The sequence below is a fragment of the Eleutherodactylus coqui genome, chromosome 11 (genome assembly GCF_035609145.1).
Source record: "Eleutherodactylus coqui strain aEleCoq1 chromosome 11, aEleCoq1.hap1, whole genome shotgun sequence".
In the NCBI taxonomy this organism is placed as follows: domain Eukaryota; kingdom Metazoa; phylum Chordata; class Amphibia; order Anura; family Eleutherodactylidae; genus Eleutherodactylus; species Eleutherodactylus coqui.
This window is the reverse complement of record NC_089847.1, coordinates 6,389,420-6,409,724: the sequence shown is the minus strand read 5'-3', so window position 1 is coordinate 6,409,724 and position 20,305 is coordinate 6,389,420. Positions and strand designations below refer to the sequence as shown.

Below are 20,305 nucleotides of genomic sequence, written 5' to 3'. Positions count from 1 at the left end.
AGGGTACTAGAGCCTCCATGCCCGTCTGTATCACATCTTGTATCCAAGCTAGAGGCGGTACAACAGGGTACTAGAGCCTCCATGCCCGTCTGTATCACATCTTGTATCTAAGCTAGAGGCGGTACAACAGGGTACTAGAGCCTCCATGCCCGTCTGTATCACATCTTGTATCTAAGCTAGAGGCGGTACAACAGGGTACTAGAGCCTCCATGCCCGTCTGTATCACATCTTGTATCCAAGCTAGAGGCGGTACAACAGGGTACTAGAGCCTCCATGCCCGTCTGTATCACATCTTGTATCTAAGCTAGAGGCGGTACAACAGGGTACTAGAGCCTCCATGCCCGTCTGTATCACATCTTGTATCTAAGCTAGAGGCGGTACAACAGGGTACTAGAGCCTCCATGCCCGTCTGTATCACATCTTGTATCTAAGCTAGAGGCGGTACAACAGGGTACTAGAGCCTCCATGCCCGTCTGTATCACATCTTGTATCTAAGCTAGAGGCGGTACAACAGGGTACTAGAGCCTCCATGCCCGTCTGTATCACATCTTGTATCCAAGCTAGAGGCAGTACAACAGGGTAGTAGAGCCTCCATGCTTGCACAGATCACATTTTTAAAAAACAGCCCAGCAGATACACCTAAATGTGTCGCAGTCATCGTACCGAGACGCAGAATAAAGTTCTGGTCTCCTTCTTGCTGCAGTGTGTACGCTGTAAATCTAGAGCCCCTACAGATGGCGATACTGTTTTTTTTTTTTCTATTTCAGTCGACTTGTGTGAAATGTTTGAGCAGTCCATTATATGGTACATTAAATAGTCCGGCTCACCGGCCATAACCCCACGAGCCGCCGAGAGCAGAAGAGTTCGGATTGCTTGAAACTTGACAGCAGAAATAAAAAAAAGGGCCGCGTCATTAAGGGGTTAAATTAACGATAAAGCAAATGAAGACCGGACAGAGACCAGACAGAGGGGACAGAAGGATAGGAGATGGTCTACAGCGGGCGGCGGGCACCGGAGACACCGGGCACCTTCTCTCTACATAGCTGGAGCGTTCCTTACCTGCTTCCTGACAGTCTGGAGCGGCAGAGAGAGGTGGAGGCCGGCGGAGCGGCGGGGAGGAGACGGGTTACAACAAGCCTGCATTCCTGGACGCCAGATAAGACGGCTTCTAGGGAGTGGCCCATGTGCTGCAGCACACAGCGCCCCCTGCAGGCCCGACCACACTGTGCAGAGACAAGGCAGGACATAGCACCCAGGTGTCCTCAGTAGGAGCTGCCCAGACAGCCGCTCCCGTCCTGGCACCGCCCGGGCGCCGTTATGCCAGGCACGATCTTGTTTTGTACACATTGGCGTAATTCTTGCACCACGGGTCATGACACTCACAGAACTCGAAATACACAGAATCAAAGGTTTAGGGCTCCTTCACCCGGCGATCGGGATCTTGCAGCGTGAAAATCGCGACTTTTTTTCCCCGCAATTTTTGAGCATCAGAGCTTTTTCTCCCAAAAATATCGCTGCCCCTTGCGGTTTTCTCGTAGAACGATCGGGCGCGGTACAATAGATTTTTTTCGCAACATCAAATGAGTGAAAACATGGCAAATGTGAAGGAAACCATTGGTTCATAATTCTGCGCTTTCACTCACTCTCGCATCGCGCAAAAAACAACTGCTGTCCGATTGGTCGCTCTAAGTAGTCATCGCTAAGGACCATTTTACAAGGGATGACCTATGGGGCGCGGATGCCCGATTGTCGGCCCAGCGATCATCGATCTTGTGCCTTTACACCGTTGGCTCATCGCTAGTGAATGGAGGCGGAGCGGACTGGAGATCATTCCGGCCACCCACCGCCATTCACAGTGAACAGGCCGTCGTTCATAGATGACCCTGCCTGTTCACACTCGCCAGGATTCTCGTTGGTCTTTCGGTCGGGGCGATGATCATTCAGATCCTCTCTGGATGCCAGAATCTGATCGATTTATCAGCCCCCGTAGAAGGACCCTTAAGGGTGCGAACAGCTCTTGTGTGCGGTCAGGCAGGGGTACTCCGGTCCCCGCTGTTACGATGTCACCTGCGCTGCTTGCTTCTCGGCCGTCCGCTGCTATTTATCTGGGTGGGAGGGGCATGAACCATCCTGACCGCGTCCTAACATTCCTCAGGTTCGGCCCCTGATGAGTTCAGCCGACCGCACCGGGCAAAACATGTAGGAACCATCTTGCAGGACCCACCAGTGTTGGAATAGGGGTCCCCTATTAACCCCTTGCTGACCGAGGTTTTTTCATCCCTGCCTAAGAGTCATATCTTTGTAATTCGCACGAGGGTTTGATGAATCGTACATTTTAATGTACCGTAGAATATGGAAAAAAACTTTTTAAAAGTTTAAGGGAAGGGTAATGAATAAAAATGCACGTGCGCCATTTTGGGTGGGTTTAATTCTTACAGCCTTCATCCCGCGGGTCAGTACGAGGACGGGGACACAAAAATTGCTTTCCATCTCCGTATTCCAAAACGTGTAACAGTTTTTTTTTTTGCTGATTGGACGCTGTGCGGGCTCGTTTATCTGCGCGGTGAGCTGTAGTTCTGGAAAGCGGTTTTTTTTCTTTTTTGGGGGGAAAGCGGGTTGAACTGCTAATATTTTTCTTCGGGATGGACTCAACATGTCGCAGCAGGATTTCACGCACATATTTACACGCTACTGTGAATGGATCAATGAAACCATTTACCGCGTATAACACGGCCGTGCGAAATACGCCGTGAACTCCTGCTTGTGGGAACGAGCCCTTATCGGTGTTGAGTTGCGTCCGATTTCCTCATGGTGCGCCATCTTCTCTGTGAGGCGCTGTACTACAGACGCCACAGGCAGCCAATGACATCTGTTCGCTCCAGCTTAACAAAACACCCCCTGCAGGTCAAAATAAGAACCAAAGATACGGCGTTGGGAATCGGCTTCTATCACTGAGACCCCACAGAGTATGTGAATGAGCCCCAACGCTGTAGATACACCTCTTGGGTCACTCTTTTCCGATCTCTAGATCTGACCATAGCTGGTACAGAAGACACCGCAGCCCCGAGGGGTGCAGGAAGAAGCCCATCATGTTCCTCCTAACCCGTTCTACACAACTGATATTGGAACTCTGAACGGCAGTTATAAGCGGCTGATACTAATTTGGTGTTCCTGGGGGCTTGCATGCTGCACCCCCTTCACCACCTCCTCCCCAGGGGATATAGCTAAAATAAGCAAAGTAGCTTACTCAGAAGTAAACAACTGTGTGACTACTTGTTATTAAAGTCCTGTGATCACAGCAGCCTTGGCAATGATTCCAGCAGTTTCTCTCCGCCCCGCTGTAAAAAGCGGAAAGGAGGGAAAATGTAAAGGTGAAATCCCACATGACCCAATATCAGACCACAGACAAATCCACCCGTTCTACAGGTACATTTGGGGGCCGCACCCGTACTAGATTTTACTCACTGCATTAAGGGATTCACAGAAGAGGCAGAGTGGAAGTCTCCAAATTTAACTAGAATTGCCCTATCACAGTGGTGACTAAGAGTAAAAGGTTTATTTTTATTCAAACGATTAAAATATACACATAGGGGCACAACACATAAAACAAAACAAAAGTGATTTAAAGGACGTGGTGTGGACCATCCACCCACACCATAGGTAGTCACTCAAGGTAAGTGTTTAATCACACTCTTATACGTGTGGGTGTCAGAGAAATTTTGGCTCGCAATGGCCGTAGGTCCTGTTTTATAGTTAAATGGATAGATTCGCGCACCGGATATATAGATGGAATGTCTCCGGTTATTATTTCTCCTTATTGTGTAACCCACACATCAAATTCAATTGTAGTGACTCAGATGTGTGTTTCTTCACATTCGTTACAAGAGAGGAGGGTTAGGAATACTCGTCTAACTCAAAATAGAGAGACGAGCAGAATACTCGTCTGACTCAAGAATAGGGGGACGAGATTTGATCTATGCCAAGGGAGACATCTCTCAAAGATTCTGAGGATGTAAGATATATTGCAAAGTTGCCAGTGAGTGAGCCTCCCAAAGATAGAATGCAACCTCCCTTCTATTGATAGGGGTCGTATTTAAAACATACTCAACCCCAGGAATCCAAGATCCCTTTACGTATTGAATTTCTCAATGGTTTACTACCCAGAGGTTTGTTGCTCAATTTTTTGCTCGACGCGTTTCACCGCTCAAATTTGAGTGGATCATCAGGAGCAGTATGAGTTGAGATTAGATATTGCTAACGATATTGGAGGGTCTAAATAGACCAGTTCGTAAAGAAACTAATGTCCCAATCTTTGGAGGACCAGCTGTTACAGCAGAGACAATGAGGGGTAATTACCACTTGGAGTGAGGTCCTGAATCGCTAAGTGTCTCGTATTTAGTAAGACACGATGTAGGACATCAGAGATGTCTCACCTCAACGTCCAAAAGTGACATTGAGTACAATTGTATCTCGTGCGATTCTTTTAAAGAAACGGGATGAGTAAAGCCTCAAAACTCAAATCCTCACATGAACATGAAGATGCTTGTTGGAGTGAGTAGAGTATGTGGCAAGTCTCCGTTTTAAGATTAGTCACCCAACTGGTCGGCGTCCCATGCAATATGCGTAGTGGGGCGTCGTACCAGTGCTATAGAGGTGTTTGTCTCCGTTTCTCTCGGGGTATGCGCTTCCCAAAGAGGGAGATGCACACACCTCGCTCCTTTGTGGTATTCCCCCAATTCAAGTCTACTTTTCCTATTACAAATGTGAAGGTGAGCTAGTCAATTTTCTGGCTCTTTTGTATAGAAAAAGTCTAAAGATACCCGCCCGAGTTTCTTTGCCCAAAGTGTCAAAATTGACAGAAGAGAAGGATGGATACAAGAAAAAATAACAAAGCTGGTGTCCGTAGCCCGGATGGTAGGCTAGGGAATGAGCTCTGTATGCTCAGTGCTTGCCTTATATTGTCCAAGTCCATCCTCCAGGGGCGTGTAGCCTGACCTATTAACCTATCAGGGTGGGATACACCTTATTGTTTACATTTATGTGGGGAAAGGGGGATAGTTTATTGATGAGAACTAACACTCAGGTCTGGTTCCGGATGTAGGGTCCAAATAGTATAGTGTGTATGGAGGATAGTGACTTGTATATGCGATCGTCCGGTAAGGGCACGATCGATACAGTGTGTATACATATTAGTCGGACCATGGGAGGGGTCAAAGAGGGCCCGTCGTTACAGCCACGCCTCCCCGGTGTCAAACGGCCAATAGGAGTCGGGCTATATGCCAGGGGGCGTGTCGGCCCCGTGGCATGCACCATAGACTTGGGGTCGTCTGCCGCAAGGGGAGAGAGGAGAGAGGGAGGGCGGCAGGCCGAGGGACATGTCAGCCCCGCAACTGCCACATCCGATCATCGTGCCGTCGTGGCTCGAGTCGGAGCGCATAGCGCGGCCGGCCCGGGATCATGTAAGCCGCCCACCTATGACGCCAGCCAACCCGCTGCTATCATTGCAACGGGGCGTGCTGGACGTCAATGAAACGCAAAGGGGGGTCCGCCCCCCGTCATGGACCGCACCGCTACGTGGGTACGGGGTGACGTCATGACGTATGGCGTCCGGCGTCATAACGTCAGGACGTACATTCCCAGAGGATGCATACGGGCCTCAGCAGTGTAAGGAGTCCTAATCTGCGTTGTGAGACGTCACGACGCCGCATGTGCCGATGTCATGACGCTTGTTACTTCATGTGGGCGTGTTGTAAATATGGAATTTTCTCCCGGACCGGTATTTGCACGATGTCTTTTTCTATTTCCCATGACCCTTTATATTTAATGGACTAGGTGGTTTGTCATGATGTATCCCTCACTATAAGGGACATCCGGACTAGTGACAATGGGTGTATCCGTGACCCTAAAACGAGGAGGGGTCGCGGGTGCCGCAAAATAACAGTGCATTGCTCAGGGGGCTTGTTGATAGACACAAGAACACATGCTCATTAAAGTCATTTGGAAGACATCTTGTGTACAGTGTCAGTTGTATTTAGTGGTCCTTACATATATACTATAATGTATGTTGGGATGCTTGTTTAATTTTACGTTTGTGACCCAAGAGGATTTCAGGTAAGTAGAATAAACGATTGATGTAGATAAGAAGTGTCTATAAATGATAAATTACTCCCTGTAAAATTACTCGGGATAAATTGTGGACCATCACGTGTGGTCTCACGTACTTATATTACATGACGATCTTGGATGACAGTTTTCCAGGACTACAATTATCAGACTCGAAAGACCCGATATATCTCAAATGAAGCAATTGAATGAAAGGATTTCATTTAGACCGACTGGTTGTACCGTTTCACACCGAAAAATCCAATTGGCCTCTTTGCGAAGCAGCAGGCTGTCAAGATTGCCGCCCCTGCCGTCCGATCTTATTCTTTCAATTCCTTGGAATGCTAAGCATTTGGCGTTTCCGTTATGCTGTTCCCAAACATGTGATGCTACGGAGGTGATCTCTTTCCTCTCTATATTGCCAATATGGCCCAGTATTCTCCGTCGCAGTTGCTGTCGCGTTTTGCCAATATATTGTTTTTTACAACTACATGTAATCAAATAGACTACATGTGTAGATAGGCAATTTATGAAATCGCGTATTTCATATTTCTTGCCTGTGGCATTTGCGGTAAAGGAATTGCCTTTAAGTATGTATTTGCACGCCAGGCACTTGGAGCATTTCTCTGACACCCACACGTATAAGAGTGTGATTAAACACTTACCTTGAGTGACTACCTATGGTGTGGGTGGATGGTCCACACCACGTCCTTTAAATCACTTTTGTTTTGTTTTATGTGTTGTGCCCCTATGTGTATATTTTAATCGTTTGAATAAAAATAAACCTTTTACTCTTAGTCACCACTGTGATAGGGTACTCACTGCATTAAATTGCAAAAGTGAAACCAGTAACGGCTCCGCTGCAGATTCGCCCGCAAGACGTGGATTGGCAGAAAATGTGTCTGTGGAATAAAATCATGCCGGGTCTAAATCCAATAGGAAGATGGAACAAAGGCTCCACAGCGCCACCTATCAGAAGGCAACATTACTGCAAGTCAATGTCAGAACTTTTAACAAGCCTTGTAACAATGACCAGGAATATAAACCAAAGCCAGAGGCTTCTCCAGAAGGAAGAGATAGCAGTGTACAGAGTGTTTCGGGGTTTTTGCCCCTCATCAGTGTGCGGCAGGTTGCTGGTTTGGCTGGTGAGAGGCCTGTGGATGTGGGTCAGGAAGGGTATGGTTTCTCCTTAGGGCGAGCACGGACATGTGAGGAGACTTATTGAGCTATGCATGTTTCTCTGGGAAATATGCAAATTGGAAGATGGAACAAGGCCTCTACAGCACCACCTAGTGGAAGGCAATACTCCTGCAGGTCAATGTCAGACCTTTTAAGGCTAGGTGCTCTTCCCAAGAAGCAGTTGTACCCTTCCTGACCCAGGTATAAATCCAAACCAAAGTGAGCTGCAGGCTTATAAAGACCAGGACCCCGGGGGTGGGGGGCTGCAGCCAACGTCATATGGAACATAGCAATGAGAATGACTTGTTAGTAGGAGGAAGGAGACGTCTGAAGCACAAAGCAGAGCAATGGTCCTTGCAGAGGTCCTGTACACGGCCCTGTCATGTCAGCTGTACAAGGACGCGGACAACCGGCAACCACAAAAACACGCAGGAGCAGCGGCAGGCATGGCTTTTACTTCCGTAGTGTGCTACTGGCCAAAATGGTAAGAAAACCACAGAAATACGACGCTTACAAACAGAACATGAAGCACAGCGAGAGCAGAACGGTAGAAAAATAACTCTTTTATATCCACATTCATCCAAGACGGCCAATTCTCTAAGCGGGCAGTGTCGGCCACCGTGACGGGGATCTGCACGAACATCTGTGAGCAACGGGCTCTGACCCAGGCGGGTGGTGGGCATCATCTGTGCCACTCTGCAATACACAAATAACTTCTTCTCTTTTTCCAAACAAATCCAAAAATAGACAATTTTCTTCATGTAGAGAAACAATCTACGTCCATATACACAAGGGGGCGCCAGGCCGAGTCCAGAGATCAAAGGTTGATGGGAACGTCAAACAGATCGCAGACTCCTTCACTTTCATCCAGGTTGTAGATGTAGTCGTGGTCACCGGGAGGTGGAGAAAGTCTGAGCAGAGGGGCGAACACTGGAAGAGAGAAGAGCCGCTATCAGACGGCGCAGGAGGACGGCGCTGCCGCATGGGTGGAGCGCAGAGCACTTACCTTCAGAGGACATCAACTCTTCCAGAAGGTCCGATGTGATGCATTCTAGAGCACAAGACAAGACGTTTACTGGATGCTCCCGAGGAGTCCTCACCCCTAGGGGGCACCATGACATCACTTACCTCTCGTGGGATCAAATAGGTCGGAGATATCTGTGGGCAATTCCAGCACTGAAAGGAAAAGAGAAACGTAAGACATCTTGCATCGCCTGCTCACCGTCGCCACCAGCGGGTTCAGGCCGGCTCAGCTACTTAGTCAGTCCGGTCCGCCGAACTAATACACAACTAGTCGGAGCTTTAGGAGGGGGTGGGGAGGGGCATGACCATCTTCACTGTTCTGTCACTGCTACCATACACATTGGAACATGCTGGCCGTTATTAACCCCTTAGTGTCCGGCCTATTTTGGACCTTCACGACCAGGCAATTTTTTTCATTGCTTTTACATTGTTACATTTCTGTATACTCGCTGCGGAGCCCGTCCCCCGCGCCTACTCGCTGCGGAGCCCGTCCCCCGCGCCTACTCGCTGCGGAGCCCGTCCCCCGCGCCTACTCGCTGCGGAGCCCGTCCCCCGCGCCTACTCGCTGCGGAGACCGTCCCCCGCGCCTACTCGCTGAGGAGCCCGTCCCCCGCGCCTACTCGCTGAGGAGCCCGTCCCCCGCGCCTACTCGCTGAGGAGCCCGTCCCCCGCGCCTACTCGCTGAGGAGCCCGTCCCCCGCGCCTACTCGCTGAGGAGCCCGTCCCCGCGCCGACCGTCCCCGCGGAGCCCGTCCCCGCGCCGACCGTCCCCGCGGAGCCCGTCCCCGCGGAGCCCGTCCCCGCGGAGCCCGTCCCCGCGCCGACCGTCCCCGCGCCGACCGTCCCCGCGCCGACCGTCCCCGCGCCGACCGTCCCCGCGGAGCCCGTCCCCGTGCCTACTCGCTGCGGAGCTGTTACATAGGGGTGAGTATCGCTAACAGCACGGTCAGCAAGGAAGCGGGCAGCAGGAGGAGAGTTCTCTCCCCACTCCTCTCCATTCACTGTAAGCAGCGGCTGTTCAGTATTGAGCGGCTGCCGTTTACACTGAATGACGGTCGTTCGGATTTAAGCATGTTTAAAGGCGAATGCCCACGGATGGATTTGCATCACGATTTGCGCAGTGGCATGGTTCTATTGAAGCCAATAGCTTTCTGCCTTCCAAAACACACATGCGGATTTGTACCGCGGATTTCCGCAAGTGTAAGAAAAAAAAAAAAGTGACATGTTCTATTTCACCGCGGATTCGCTGCAGGAGGGCTCCACTGATATCAAAGGAAGCGAAACTGTAAATCCACGTGGAGAAACACGATCACTCGAGGCACGTTTTTGTTTTATTCTGTGGTACTCCCGCTTCGCTCGTGGGCATGAGCCCGAAAACTGAACGACTCATCAGTGTCTGCTCTTACACGGGACGATTATCACCCACAACCCCGCGGGGGCGCCAACAACCAGAACGATCGTCCCGAGTAAAAGGGAATTTAGCGATCACTGTAACAACATGTCCGGCTGCTCGCCAACTGCTTAACGTGGACCCTCTAAGGGCGCGTTCACACACGCGTGATATCCGTTTTGCGAGAAAGCACTGCATGTTGCACAAATAGGAAAAACAGAACATGGCAGCCATGAGCAGAGCGATGGTTTCCGCTGCCATAGGAAATAATGGGCAATTCTGAAACAGAATCACCCAAAAATAAGACATGCAGCTAATTTTTAATTCTCGGACCAAGAGAAAAATCTCTCATGTGAACATTAAAAGCAATGTGTTTATATCGCGAGCCGTATCGGACCATACCGCAATCGGTCGGGTACTACCCGGGACCTTCCCGAAGGTGATGTAAGTGGGGGCACTCTGAGAATACCAATACCAGGGATACCAAACACGAATACTGTGATGGCGCTGTTAGCAGTGGCACTTCGAAAATACCAATGCCAGGAGTATCGTGATGGCACTGTAAATGTGGGCACTCGAATACCTGGGGTAATGTGATGGCATTGTAAATGGGGACCCTCAGGGAACACCAATACCAGGGTTATTGTGATGGTGCTTAAATGGGGCCCCTCAATGATGCGGTGGCGCAGTAAGGCCTGGTTTACATTGGTCGGGTAGGCAGGCAAGTTAGTGACAGGCGAGCACCGAGTGGAGTGGTGGAGCAGGCTGCATAGTTGCTCGCCCACTCCTCCGCTATCCTACTCCCCTCCGCACTGTCCTGTCCGTTTACAGAGAGTACAAGGCAAGTGCTCAGTACAGCGGGAGACGAAAGGGCGAGCAATTATACTGTCCGCTCTACCACCCAACTCTCGCCTACTGTCCACGGGCGGGGGCTCTTCTCTCGCTACTCACCGTCTGATGGGTCAGTTTTGATTGGCTGAAATGAGGTAGAAGAATTTGGCAGGTCAGAACTGTTGTCCAGGGAGGCTGAAGATTGGAGGGGACAAGTGTCCACACTTGGAAGACGACTCCGTCCTTTATCTTGTACTTCTGAGTCCAACATGGGTAACTCTGTGGGAAAAATAAGCCCCATCAGTCGGTGCAGATCGATCGTAAAACCTTCATGAGCGCGACAATCTCTAAAGATGGCAAACGCTGCAGCAGCATAAAGGGAAGTAGCAAAGATGCAGCGTCCTCCGTGATATGACACTTGGGAACAAAAACACAGGACTGGAAGACAGCACAGCGGACCCGAGGGGGACGACCTGTCTGCGCCCGGGGAGGAAAGCACGGCGGACCCGAGGGGGACGACCTGTCTGCGCCCGGGCAGGAAAGCACGGCGGACCCGAGGGGGACGACCTGTCTGCGCCCGGGCAGGAAAGCACGGCGGACCCGAGGGGGACGACCTGTCTGCGCCCGGGCAGGAAAGCACGGCGGACCCGAGGGGGACGACCTGTCTGCGCCCGGGCAGGAAAGCACGGCGGACCCGAGGGGGACGACCTGTCTGCGCCCGGGCAGGAAAGCACGGCGGACCCGAGGGGGACGACCTGTCTGCGCCCGGGCAGGAAAGCACGGCGGACCCGAGGGGGACGACCTGTCTGCGCCCGGGCAGGAAAGCACGGCGGACCCGAGGGGGACGACCTGTCTGCGCCCGGGCAGGAAAGCACGGCGGACCCGAGGGGGACGACCTGTCTGCGCCCGGGCAGGAAAGCACGGCGGACCCGAGGGGGACGACCTGTCTGCGCCCGGGCAGGAAAGCACGGCGGACCCGAGGGGGACGACCTGTCTGCGCCCGGGCAGGAAAGCACGGCGGACCCGAGGGGGACGACCTGTCTGCGCCCGGGCAGGAAAGCACGGCGGACCCGAGGGGGACGACCTGTCTGCGCCCGGGCAGGAAAGCACGGCGGACCCGAGGGGGACGACCTGTCTGCGCCCGGGGAGGAAAGCACGGCGGACCCGAGGGGGACGACCTGTCTGCGCCCGGGGAGGAAAGCACGGCGGACCCGAGGGGGACGACCTGTCTGCGCCCGGGGAGGAAAGCACGGCGGACCCGAGGGGGACGACCTGTCTGCGCCCGGGGAGGAAAGCACGGCGGACCCGAGGGGGACGACCTGTCTGCGCCCGGGGAGGAAAGCACGGCGGACCCGAGGGGGACGACCTGTCTGCGCCCGGGGAGGAAAGCACGGCGGACCCGAGGGGGACGACCTGTCTGCGCCCGGGGAGGAAAGCACGGCGGACCCGAGGGGGACGACCTGTCTGCGCCCGGGGAGGAAAGCACGGCGGACCCGAGGGGGACGACCTGTCTGCGCCCGGGGAGGAAAGCACGGCGGACCCGAGGGGGACGACCTGTCTGCGCCCGGGGAGGAAAGCACGGCGGACCCGAGGGAGACGACCTGTCTGCGCCCGGGGAGGAAAGCACGGCGGACCCGAGGGAGAAGACCTGTCTGCGCCCGGGGGAGGAAAGCGCGGCGGACACGAGGGAGAAGACATGTCTGCACCCGGGGACTACTTGCCTCTGCCCTTGTACCCACTATCTTTGCACCAGGGGACACAGTTTACTACAAGTTTTGGGGCTAAATGTCTTCCTCCACTGGCTACAGATATCAAGGGCCTAAAGAGCAGCCTCACATTACCAGAACCCCATAAAAAGATCGCTGCACCCCATGGTTTTGGTCTAGTATAGTTGTGACGCCCTATAACCTAATAGAATGGGAACATAGAGATTTACCAGCACATGACGTGGGCACAGGCTGGGTGAGGCACCAGCAGAGGTGCCAGGGCCTCACATCATTACCCACCCCTAGTAGGACACAACCCGCCACTCACGTGAAGGAGGACTTGCTTCAGCAGATGTCAGGGTTCTGCTTTCAGTAGCTTCCTGTGGAGTGGGTGGTGAAGGGTCAGGAGCGCCGGTCACCGCAAGAGGCGGCTGGACGAGATCGTCAGGTGGAGGGACGGGAACAACGACAGGAGGGGAGCTGGAGGTGTCCTTATTCACTAGAAGCACCTCTATCGGCCCGGTGGAGCTCTTCAAATGGATCTGAAACTTCTTCTGGCCTTTGACCCCCTGAAGAAGTAGATAAGAATCAGATCTAAGGAGCCCACCACACACAGACCACCAGAGAGAACGGAGACTTACCTCTGGAACTGGGACCTCCAGGCAGGTGCCCGATGGAGCTTTGATGGCCAGCAAAGTATCTCCTGAAAAACAAAGGACAGGTATCTACGGACTGGGGGTGAGGGGGCGGGACCACCCAGAGCATTACTAGTACAGGTATGTATGTACAGGGGGGACGGGACCACCCAGAGCATTACTAGTACAGGTATGTATGTACAGGGGGGGCGGGACCACCCAGAGCATTACTAGTACAGGTATGTATGTACAGGGGGGGCGGGACCACCCAGAGCATTACTAGTACAGGTATGTATGTACAGGGGGGGCGGGACCACCCAGAGCATTACTAGTACAGGTGTGTGTGTACAGGGGGGACGGGACCACCCAGAGCATTACTAGTACAGGTATGTATGTACAGGGGGGGCGGGACCACCCAGAGCATTACTAGTACAGGTATGTATGTACAGGGGGGGCGGGACCACCCAGAGCATTACTAGTACAGGTATGTATGTACAGGGGGGGCGGGACCACCCAGAGCATTACTAGTACAGGTGTGTGTACAGGGGGGTCGGGACCACCCAGAGCATTACTAGTACAGGTATGTATGTACAGGGGGGACGGGACCACCCAGACCGTTACTAGTACAGGTGTGTATGTACTTGGGGTGGAGCCCCCCGTACCCACATGACGCTGCAAGCCCTGCCGTTGCTGCATACATATACTCTGCCAACAAGTCCTGATGCAGCGGGGCAGCAGTCACATGACTAACCTCGAAAGCAGCGGCAGATGTCCTCGTGGGTCAGGTACGCTAGCGTGCTCTTGTTAAGGAACGGCCTGCAGAAGTAACAGCAGCGGCTTCTTCTATAACACGATGCAATAGCTGCGCCCCCCCAGGACCCCGGTGCCCCCCACATACACCTCAGTGGGCCCAGAGACCCCCGACAACCCCATCAGAGCTAGAAATCACAGAGGATGCGGTTCTGGGTGGAGTTCCTTCTAGGACCCTTATCATCCGGTGTGCGGCGTAGTCCTTCCCTCCACCCCCAGAGCCACGGCGCCACCATAAGGATATCCCGTGTTCTGCACGTCGTCCGTCACATTCTTGATGCTCTGCTGCACCCAGATGCGCTGCTGGTCGAGCTCCTGCTCCCGCTGCTCCAGGTCCGCAAGCTCCGCCTTCAGGTCAATCAGCTTGTCCGCGATCTCCCGCGTGTTACAGCCAGGACCGACCCCCCTAAAGTAAACATACTGGGATTAGATACCAGCGCTACAGTTAGGCTCCACCCCCTGAGAGAGGGTGGATGCTCCTCCCTTATACCACCCCAGATGGGTATCCAAACTTGGCAGAGTTCCCCCTCCTCTACGCATTTTTTTTACATTTGGGTTATTCCATCACTCATTTGCATATTTTTTTTCCCAGGGAGCATTGCACGGCTGATAGAACTCCCTACATCCTTGTGGCGCTCTCCACAAGGAGAAACATCCCCCTGGAGTCACAGTACAGATGGAAGAGAGGTCCATCAACTTCACCCAAAGGGAAGTGGAGCAGCAACGCTAGAATACCTGTATTCCCCCACCCCCCCAAGGCAGGAACCGATCTGCCCCAGCTCCTGCGGTGGCTGCTCCACAGCCTGTACAGTAAAGCACCAGCTACGGATGTCACTAGAGTCACTCACTGCCCTCTAACCCTCTGTAGCCCAAATATTACCACCAAAGAGGACATTACACAGCAGGACTGAGCACATGAGAACAGGCAGTAGACAGCAAATTAAAATGAAGGGAGCCCCCCAGAAGGCGGCCCGCAGCCCCCGGACCCCGCAGCCCCCGGACCCCGCAGCCCCTGGACCCCGCAGCCCCTGGACCCCGCAGCCCCCCAGAAGGCGGCCCGCAGCCCACCCAGAAGGCGGCCCGCAGCCCCCCAGAAGGCGGCCCGCAGCCCCCCAGAAGGCGGCCCGCAGCCCCCCAGAAGGCGGCCCGCAGCCCCCCAGAAGGCGGCCCGCAGCCCCCGGACCCCGCAGCCCCCCAGAAGGCGGCCCGCAGCCCCCGGACCCCGCAGCCCCCCAGAAGGCGGCCCGCAGCCCCTGGACCCCGCAGCCCCTGGACCCCGCAGCCCCTGGACCCCGCAGCCCCTGGACCCCGCAGCCCCTGGACCCCGCAGCCCCTGGACCCCGCAGCCCCTGGACCCCGCAGCCCCTGGACCCCGCAGCCCCTGGACCCCGCAGCCCCTGGACCCCGCAGCCCCTGGACCCCGCAGCCCCTGGACCCCGCAGTCATTAAGCCCTTACTTCCACTGGATGCTGTTTTTGGACTTCTTCTCGATCAGGCCGATCCCCTCCAACACGTTGGTGATGTCATAGATGCGGCGCTTCTGTCTGACGGCGAGCGTGTCCGCGGCCTGGAGACAAACACAGGGCATGAGCAATGTGAACCGCCCATCAGACTGACCGCTGCCGCCCGCGGGCACGGAGCTGTGCCGGGTATAAACGAGCCCCCCGGCCCGCAGCACCACGCCTGTCCTTACTGCACTCCATCCTCCCCACAGCCAGAGGGCGCTAGTGATTGTATACAGCGCCCGATGGGGTGACACGTAGCAGAGGGGGGGGGGGGCGCTATGAGCAGCAGGGACCACACAGCGAGGGGCTGGGGGCAGATACACCGGGTGGGGGCAGGGTGTGGGAGGAGTTATATACGGGGGGGGGGGGGGGGGGGGTAACACGGCGATCAGGGTCCAGTCACCGGACGATTGGTAGATGGAAATAAAGTATTTTAAACAATTTGCGTGTGTTTCTTTTTAACCCCTTCAGGACGCCCCCCCCCCCTTTTTTTCCTTTTTGTTTTTTCCTCGCTACTTTTGAAATCAACCCTTCTATTCCTCCTGTATCTCCGCTGGCGCGGCGGCTCAGGTTTGGCGCGGCGGCTCAGGTTTGGCGCGGCGCCCGGCGGCTTCTGTTGGTACATCTTATAGTACAAACAAATAAACCGCGCTGTGAGCGCCCCCTGGGGGACGGCCGCCGTGTGCCATAAATGAGGCGCTTCTTTCATAGACGCCGCGACACCGAAGCGTTTGTGGGTTTTGTTTGACTATTATAAATACGGGAGGCCTTTTTTTTTTTTTTTTTTTTTTTTTAGTTATTACATTATATCCCCTCCCCCCCGAGACGAGAACAAGGGGGGGGGGGGTCTGATGGCTGCGGCAGTACGACGCAGTACCGGAGTATTGCATTATACCGGCCTGTGCCGTCTATCTAGTGGTGCCAGCGGCACGGCTCAATAGGCAACTGGCTGCGGGCGTCTTCAGAAGCTCCCCGGCTGCCGTGACAACCGAACGGGGCTTAAACAGTGGGGAGAAGCAGCCGGCCCCCCGCGCTGTACGCTGCAGGATCGGCCCCCCGCGCTGTACGCTGCAGGATCGGCCCCCCGCGCTGTACGCTGCAGGATCGGCCCCCGGCGCTGTACGCTGCAGGATCGGCCCCCGGCGCTGTACGCTGCAGGATCGGCCCCCGGCGCTGTACGCTGCAGGATCGGCCCCCGGCGCTGTACGCTGCAGGATCGGCCCCCGGCGCTGTACGCTGCAGGATCGGCCCCCCGCGCTGTACGCTGCAGGATCGGCCCCCGGCGCTGTACGCTGCAGGATCGGCCCCCGGCGCTGTACGCTGCAGGATCGGCCCCCCGCGCTGTACGCTGCAGGATCGGGCCCCCGCGCTGTACGCTGCAGGATCGGGCCCCCGCGCTGTACGCTGCAGGATCGGGCCCCCGCGCTGTACGCTGCAGGATTGGGCCCATGCGCTGTACGCTGCAGGATTGGGCCCATGCGCTGTACGCTGCAGGATCGGCCCCCCGCGCTGTACGCTGCAGGATCGGCCCCCCGCGCTGTACGCTGCAGGATCGGCCCCCGGCGCTGTACGCTGCAGGATCGGCCCCCCGCGCTGTACGCTGCAGGATCGGCCCCCCGCGCTGTACGCTGCAGGATCGGCCCCCCGCGCTGTGCGCTGCAGGATCGGCCCCCGGACACTCAGGAGGTGGAACTAAGGGGTTAATCAGGCAAACAGTCCACGCAAAAAAAAGTTGTCGGCGTCCCGTTTTGTTGCGATTCTAGTATTGCGCATCGCCGTCCGCGGCCGCGCTGAGAGAGACGGCGCTCGGCTGATAGAACTGCACGCGGTTTTTATTGCCTGTAACCATGGCAACCTTTATAAAACACGCAGAACCCGGCGGCCGCTTATTACCTGCGCAAAAGGGAAAAATAAAATAAAAATCACACAAAAAAAAACGGGAAAATTGGGACAACTTCAGGAATGAAAAAACAAACAATAACGGCCGGCGTGAATCTCCCCGGACACCGGGGGGCGCCAGAGAGGCAGTTAGAGGACAGCTCTGCACGCGGCGGGGCAGTTGTGTATTGGGGGGGGGGCAGGGCATGCGGGCGGCTGTGCACGCGGCGGGGCAGTTGTGTATTGGGGGGGCAGGGCATGCGGGCGGCTGGGCACGCGGCGGGGCAGTTGTGTATTGGGGGGGGGGCTGTGCACGCGGCGGGGCAGTTCCTCCGCAGACTTGCCGCTTTCAGGTCCAGCACGCCGTCCTCCGCCTCCTGCAGGAGGGACACGAACTTGCTGGTCAGCAGCCCCAGGCTCTTCTCGTGGCGGCTCGGAGTCACCGGCAGCTGAGCGGGATCCGCCATGACAGCACCGCGAGGCGGGGGCGGGGCCTCCGGTCACCTGCTCCAACCGCAAGCTTCAGCCGTTACCCCCGCAAAGCACGCCGGGAAGCAGTGGGCGGGGCCGAGGAGCAGGGAGCGTCTACAAAGTGCGAGCTGAGAAGGAGGGAAGGGATGCGAGGGAGCGGGGAGAAAGTGCGCCCCCAGCGGCAGAGCGGATGTGAGGGACGGTAGAGGGGGTCCCGCAGCGCCCCCTGCTGTATCCGCCGGCGACTCACAAGAACAGCCACATATTCCTCTGCTGACTCCCAGGACCAAACAGCTTCCATTGCCCACACCGGCACCAATCCTTTCCAGATCCTCCTGCCCGCAGACCCAGCAGACCCATCCGCACTACTAGAACATGGCGGTTGTATGTTTCACGTCTTCGTGAAGCTCCGGCGTCTCCTCCGCTCCTGAAACGTATCAGACATGTAACCTACCGGCCCGGCCGGCCGCACCACCGGATGTGAGCGGCAGATTCCAGGGTACAAATTGTGTATTTTGCAGCGTGCTGCTTTACCACAGAGTCCGCATGGACGGCCGCCATGGATGTCAGTGGAGGCGTCCGACCGCGGCCCGTACGTAACTCACTCCCATGAACCTGACCTACAGGCTGCAAGGATCCGTGTTCCACTAGTGAGGGGAGGTGTAAAGGGACGGCCTGCACCCCTCTGCCCCGCCTGACCCACTTCCACCAGTCAGGGGAGGTGTAAAGGGAGGACCTGCACCCCTCCGCCCCGCCGGACCCACTTCCATCAGTGAGGGGAGGTGTAAAGGGAGGACCTGCACCCCTCCGCCCCGCCGGACCCACTTCCATCAGTGAGGGGAGGTGTAAAGGGAGGACCTGCACCCCTCCGCCCCGCCGGACCCACTTCCATCAGTGAGGGGAGGTGTAAAGGGAGGACCTGCACCCCTACGTCCCGCCGGATGCTCTTCCACCAGTCAGGGGAGGTGTAAAGGGAGGACCTGCACCCCTCCACCCCGCCGGATCCTCTTCCACCAGTGTGGGAGTTGTAAAGGGAGGACCTGCACCCCTCTGCCCCACCGGACCCACTTCCATCAGTCAGGGGAGGTGTAAAGGGAGGACCTCCACCCCGCTGGATCCTCTTCCACCAGTCAGGGGAGGTGTAAAGGAAGGACCTGCACCCCGCTGGATCCTCTTCCACCAGTGATGGGAGGTGTAAAGGGAGGACCTGCACCCCTCGCCCTGCCGGACCCACTTCCACCAGTGAGGGGAGGTGTAAAGGGAGGACCTGCACCCCTCCGCCCCACCGGACCCACTTCCACCAGTGAGGGGAGGTGTAAAGGGAGGATCTGCACCCCTCCACCCCGCCGGATCCTCTTCCACCAGTGTGGGAGTTGTAAAGGGAGGACCTGCACCCCTCTGCCCCACCGGACCCACTTCCATCAGTGAGGGGAGGTGTAAAGGGAGGACCTCCACCCCGCTGGATCCTCTTCCACCAGTGATGGGAGGTGTAAAGGGAGGGCCTGCACCCCTCTGCCCCGCCGGATCCTCTTCCACCAGTGAGTGGAGGTGTAAAGGGAGGGCCTGCACCCCTCCGCCCCGCCGGATCCTCTTCCACCAGTCAGGGGAGGTGTAAAGGGAGGAGCTGCACCCCTCCGTCCCGCCGGATCCTCTTCCACCAGTCAGGGGAGGTGTAAAGGGAGGATCTGCACCCCTCCGCCCCGCCGGATCCTCTTCCACCAGTGAGGGGAGGTGTAAAGGGAGGACCTGCACCCCGCTGGATCCTCTTCCACCAGTGAGGGGAGGTGTAAAGGGAGGGCCTGCACCCTTGCGCCCCGCCAGATCCTCTTCCACCAGTGAGGGGAGGTGTAAAGGGAGGAACTGCACCCCTCCGCCCCGCCGGATCCTCTTCCACCAGTGAGGGGAGGTGTAAAGGGAGGGCCTGCACCCCTCCGCCCTCCCGGATCCTCTTCCACCAGTGAGGGGAGGTGTAAAGGGAGGACCTGCACCCCTCCGCCCCGCCGGACCCACTTCCATCAGTGGGGGGAGGTGTAAAGGGAGGACCTGCACCCCTCCGCCCCGCCGGACCCACTTCCATCAGTGAGGGGAGGTGTAAAGGGAGGACCTGCGCCCCACCGGACCCACTTCCACCAGTGAGGGGAGGTGTAAAGGGAGGATCTGCACCCCTCCACCCCGCCGGATCCTCTTCCACCAGTGTGGGAGTTGTAAAGGGAGGACCTGCACCCCTCTGCCCCACCGGACCCACTTCCATCAGTGAGGGGAGGTGTAAAGGGAGGACCTCCACCCCGCTGGATCCTCTTCCACCAGTGATGGGAGGTGTAAAGGGAGGGCCTGCACCCCTCTGCCCCGCCGGATCCTCTTCCACCAGTGAGTGGAGGTGTAAAGGGAGGGCCTGCACCCCTCCGCCCCGCCGGATCCTCTTCCACCAGTCAGGGGAGGTGTAAAGGGAGGAGTTGCACCCCTCCGTCCCGCCGGATCCTCTTCCACCAGTCAGGGGAGGTGTAAAGGGAGGATCTGCACCCCTCCGCCCCGCCGGATCCTCTTCCACCAGTGAGGGGAGGTGTAAAGGGAGGACCTGCACCCCGCTGGATCCTCTTCCACCAGTGAGGGGAGGTGTAAAGGGAGGGCCTGCACCCTTGCGCCCCGCCAGATCCTCTTCCACCAGTGAGGGGAGGTGTAAAGGGAGGATCTGCACCCCTCCGCCCTGCCGGATCCTCTTCCACCAGTGAGGGGAGGTGTAAAGGGAGGGCCTGCACCCCTCCGCCCTCCCGGATC

At 56.3% G+C, this 20,305-nt stretch overlaps 2 protein-coding genes across 2 annotated transcripts in view; both read right to left on the bottom strand.

Annotated features, from left to right (window-relative positions):
• ELMO3 (engulfment and cell motility 3) overlaps positions 1-1,194 on the bottom strand; it is a 32,328-nt gene extending 31,134 nt beyond the window's left edge. Inside the window, exon 1 of the mRNA XM_066583824.1 lies at positions 1,060-1,194. Coding sequence (XP_066439921.1) covers positions 1,060-1,184 — 125 coding nt within the window. The 5' untranslated portion in view covers positions 1,185-1,194. The remainder of the gene's footprint in view (positions 1-1,059) is intronic.
• A 6,522-nt stretch (positions 1,195-7,716) lies between these two features.
• Positions 7,717-17,614, bottom strand: E2F4 (E2F transcription factor 4). The gene is made up of 10 exons (XM_066582515.1): positions 17,404-17,614; positions 15,134-15,243; positions 13,921-14,082; positions 13,618-13,661; positions 12,873-12,934; positions 12,560-12,800; positions 10,646-10,804; positions 8,410-8,457; positions 8,288-8,332; positions 7,717-8,211 (listed from the first exon to the last, which is right to left on the bottom strand). Exons 1-10 carry the CDS (start codon positions 17,524-17,526, stop codon positions 8,099-8,101), a joined length of 1,107 nt encoding a protein of 368 aa, XP_066438612.1. The 5' UTR covers positions 17,527-17,614; the 3' UTR covers positions 7,717-8,098.
• Positions 17,615-20,305: the final 2,691 nt, after the last annotated feature.

Bases quoted from the DNA above. Each gene is read 5' to 3' on its own strand.
- E2F4 (XM_066582515.1), bottom strand. From the start codon at position 17,526: ATGGCGGATCCCGCTCAGCTGCCGGTGACTCCGAGCCGCCACGAGAAG. The intron at 10,805-12,559 runs GTGAGTGGCGGG...TTTTTCCCACAG, and splicing joins TGAAGCAAGTCCTCCTTCAC to AGTTACCCATGTTGGACTCA. The intron at 8,333-8,409 runs GTAAGTGATGTC...CTTGTGCTCTAG, and splicing joins CCTATTTGATCCCACGAGAG to AATGCATCACATCGGACCTT.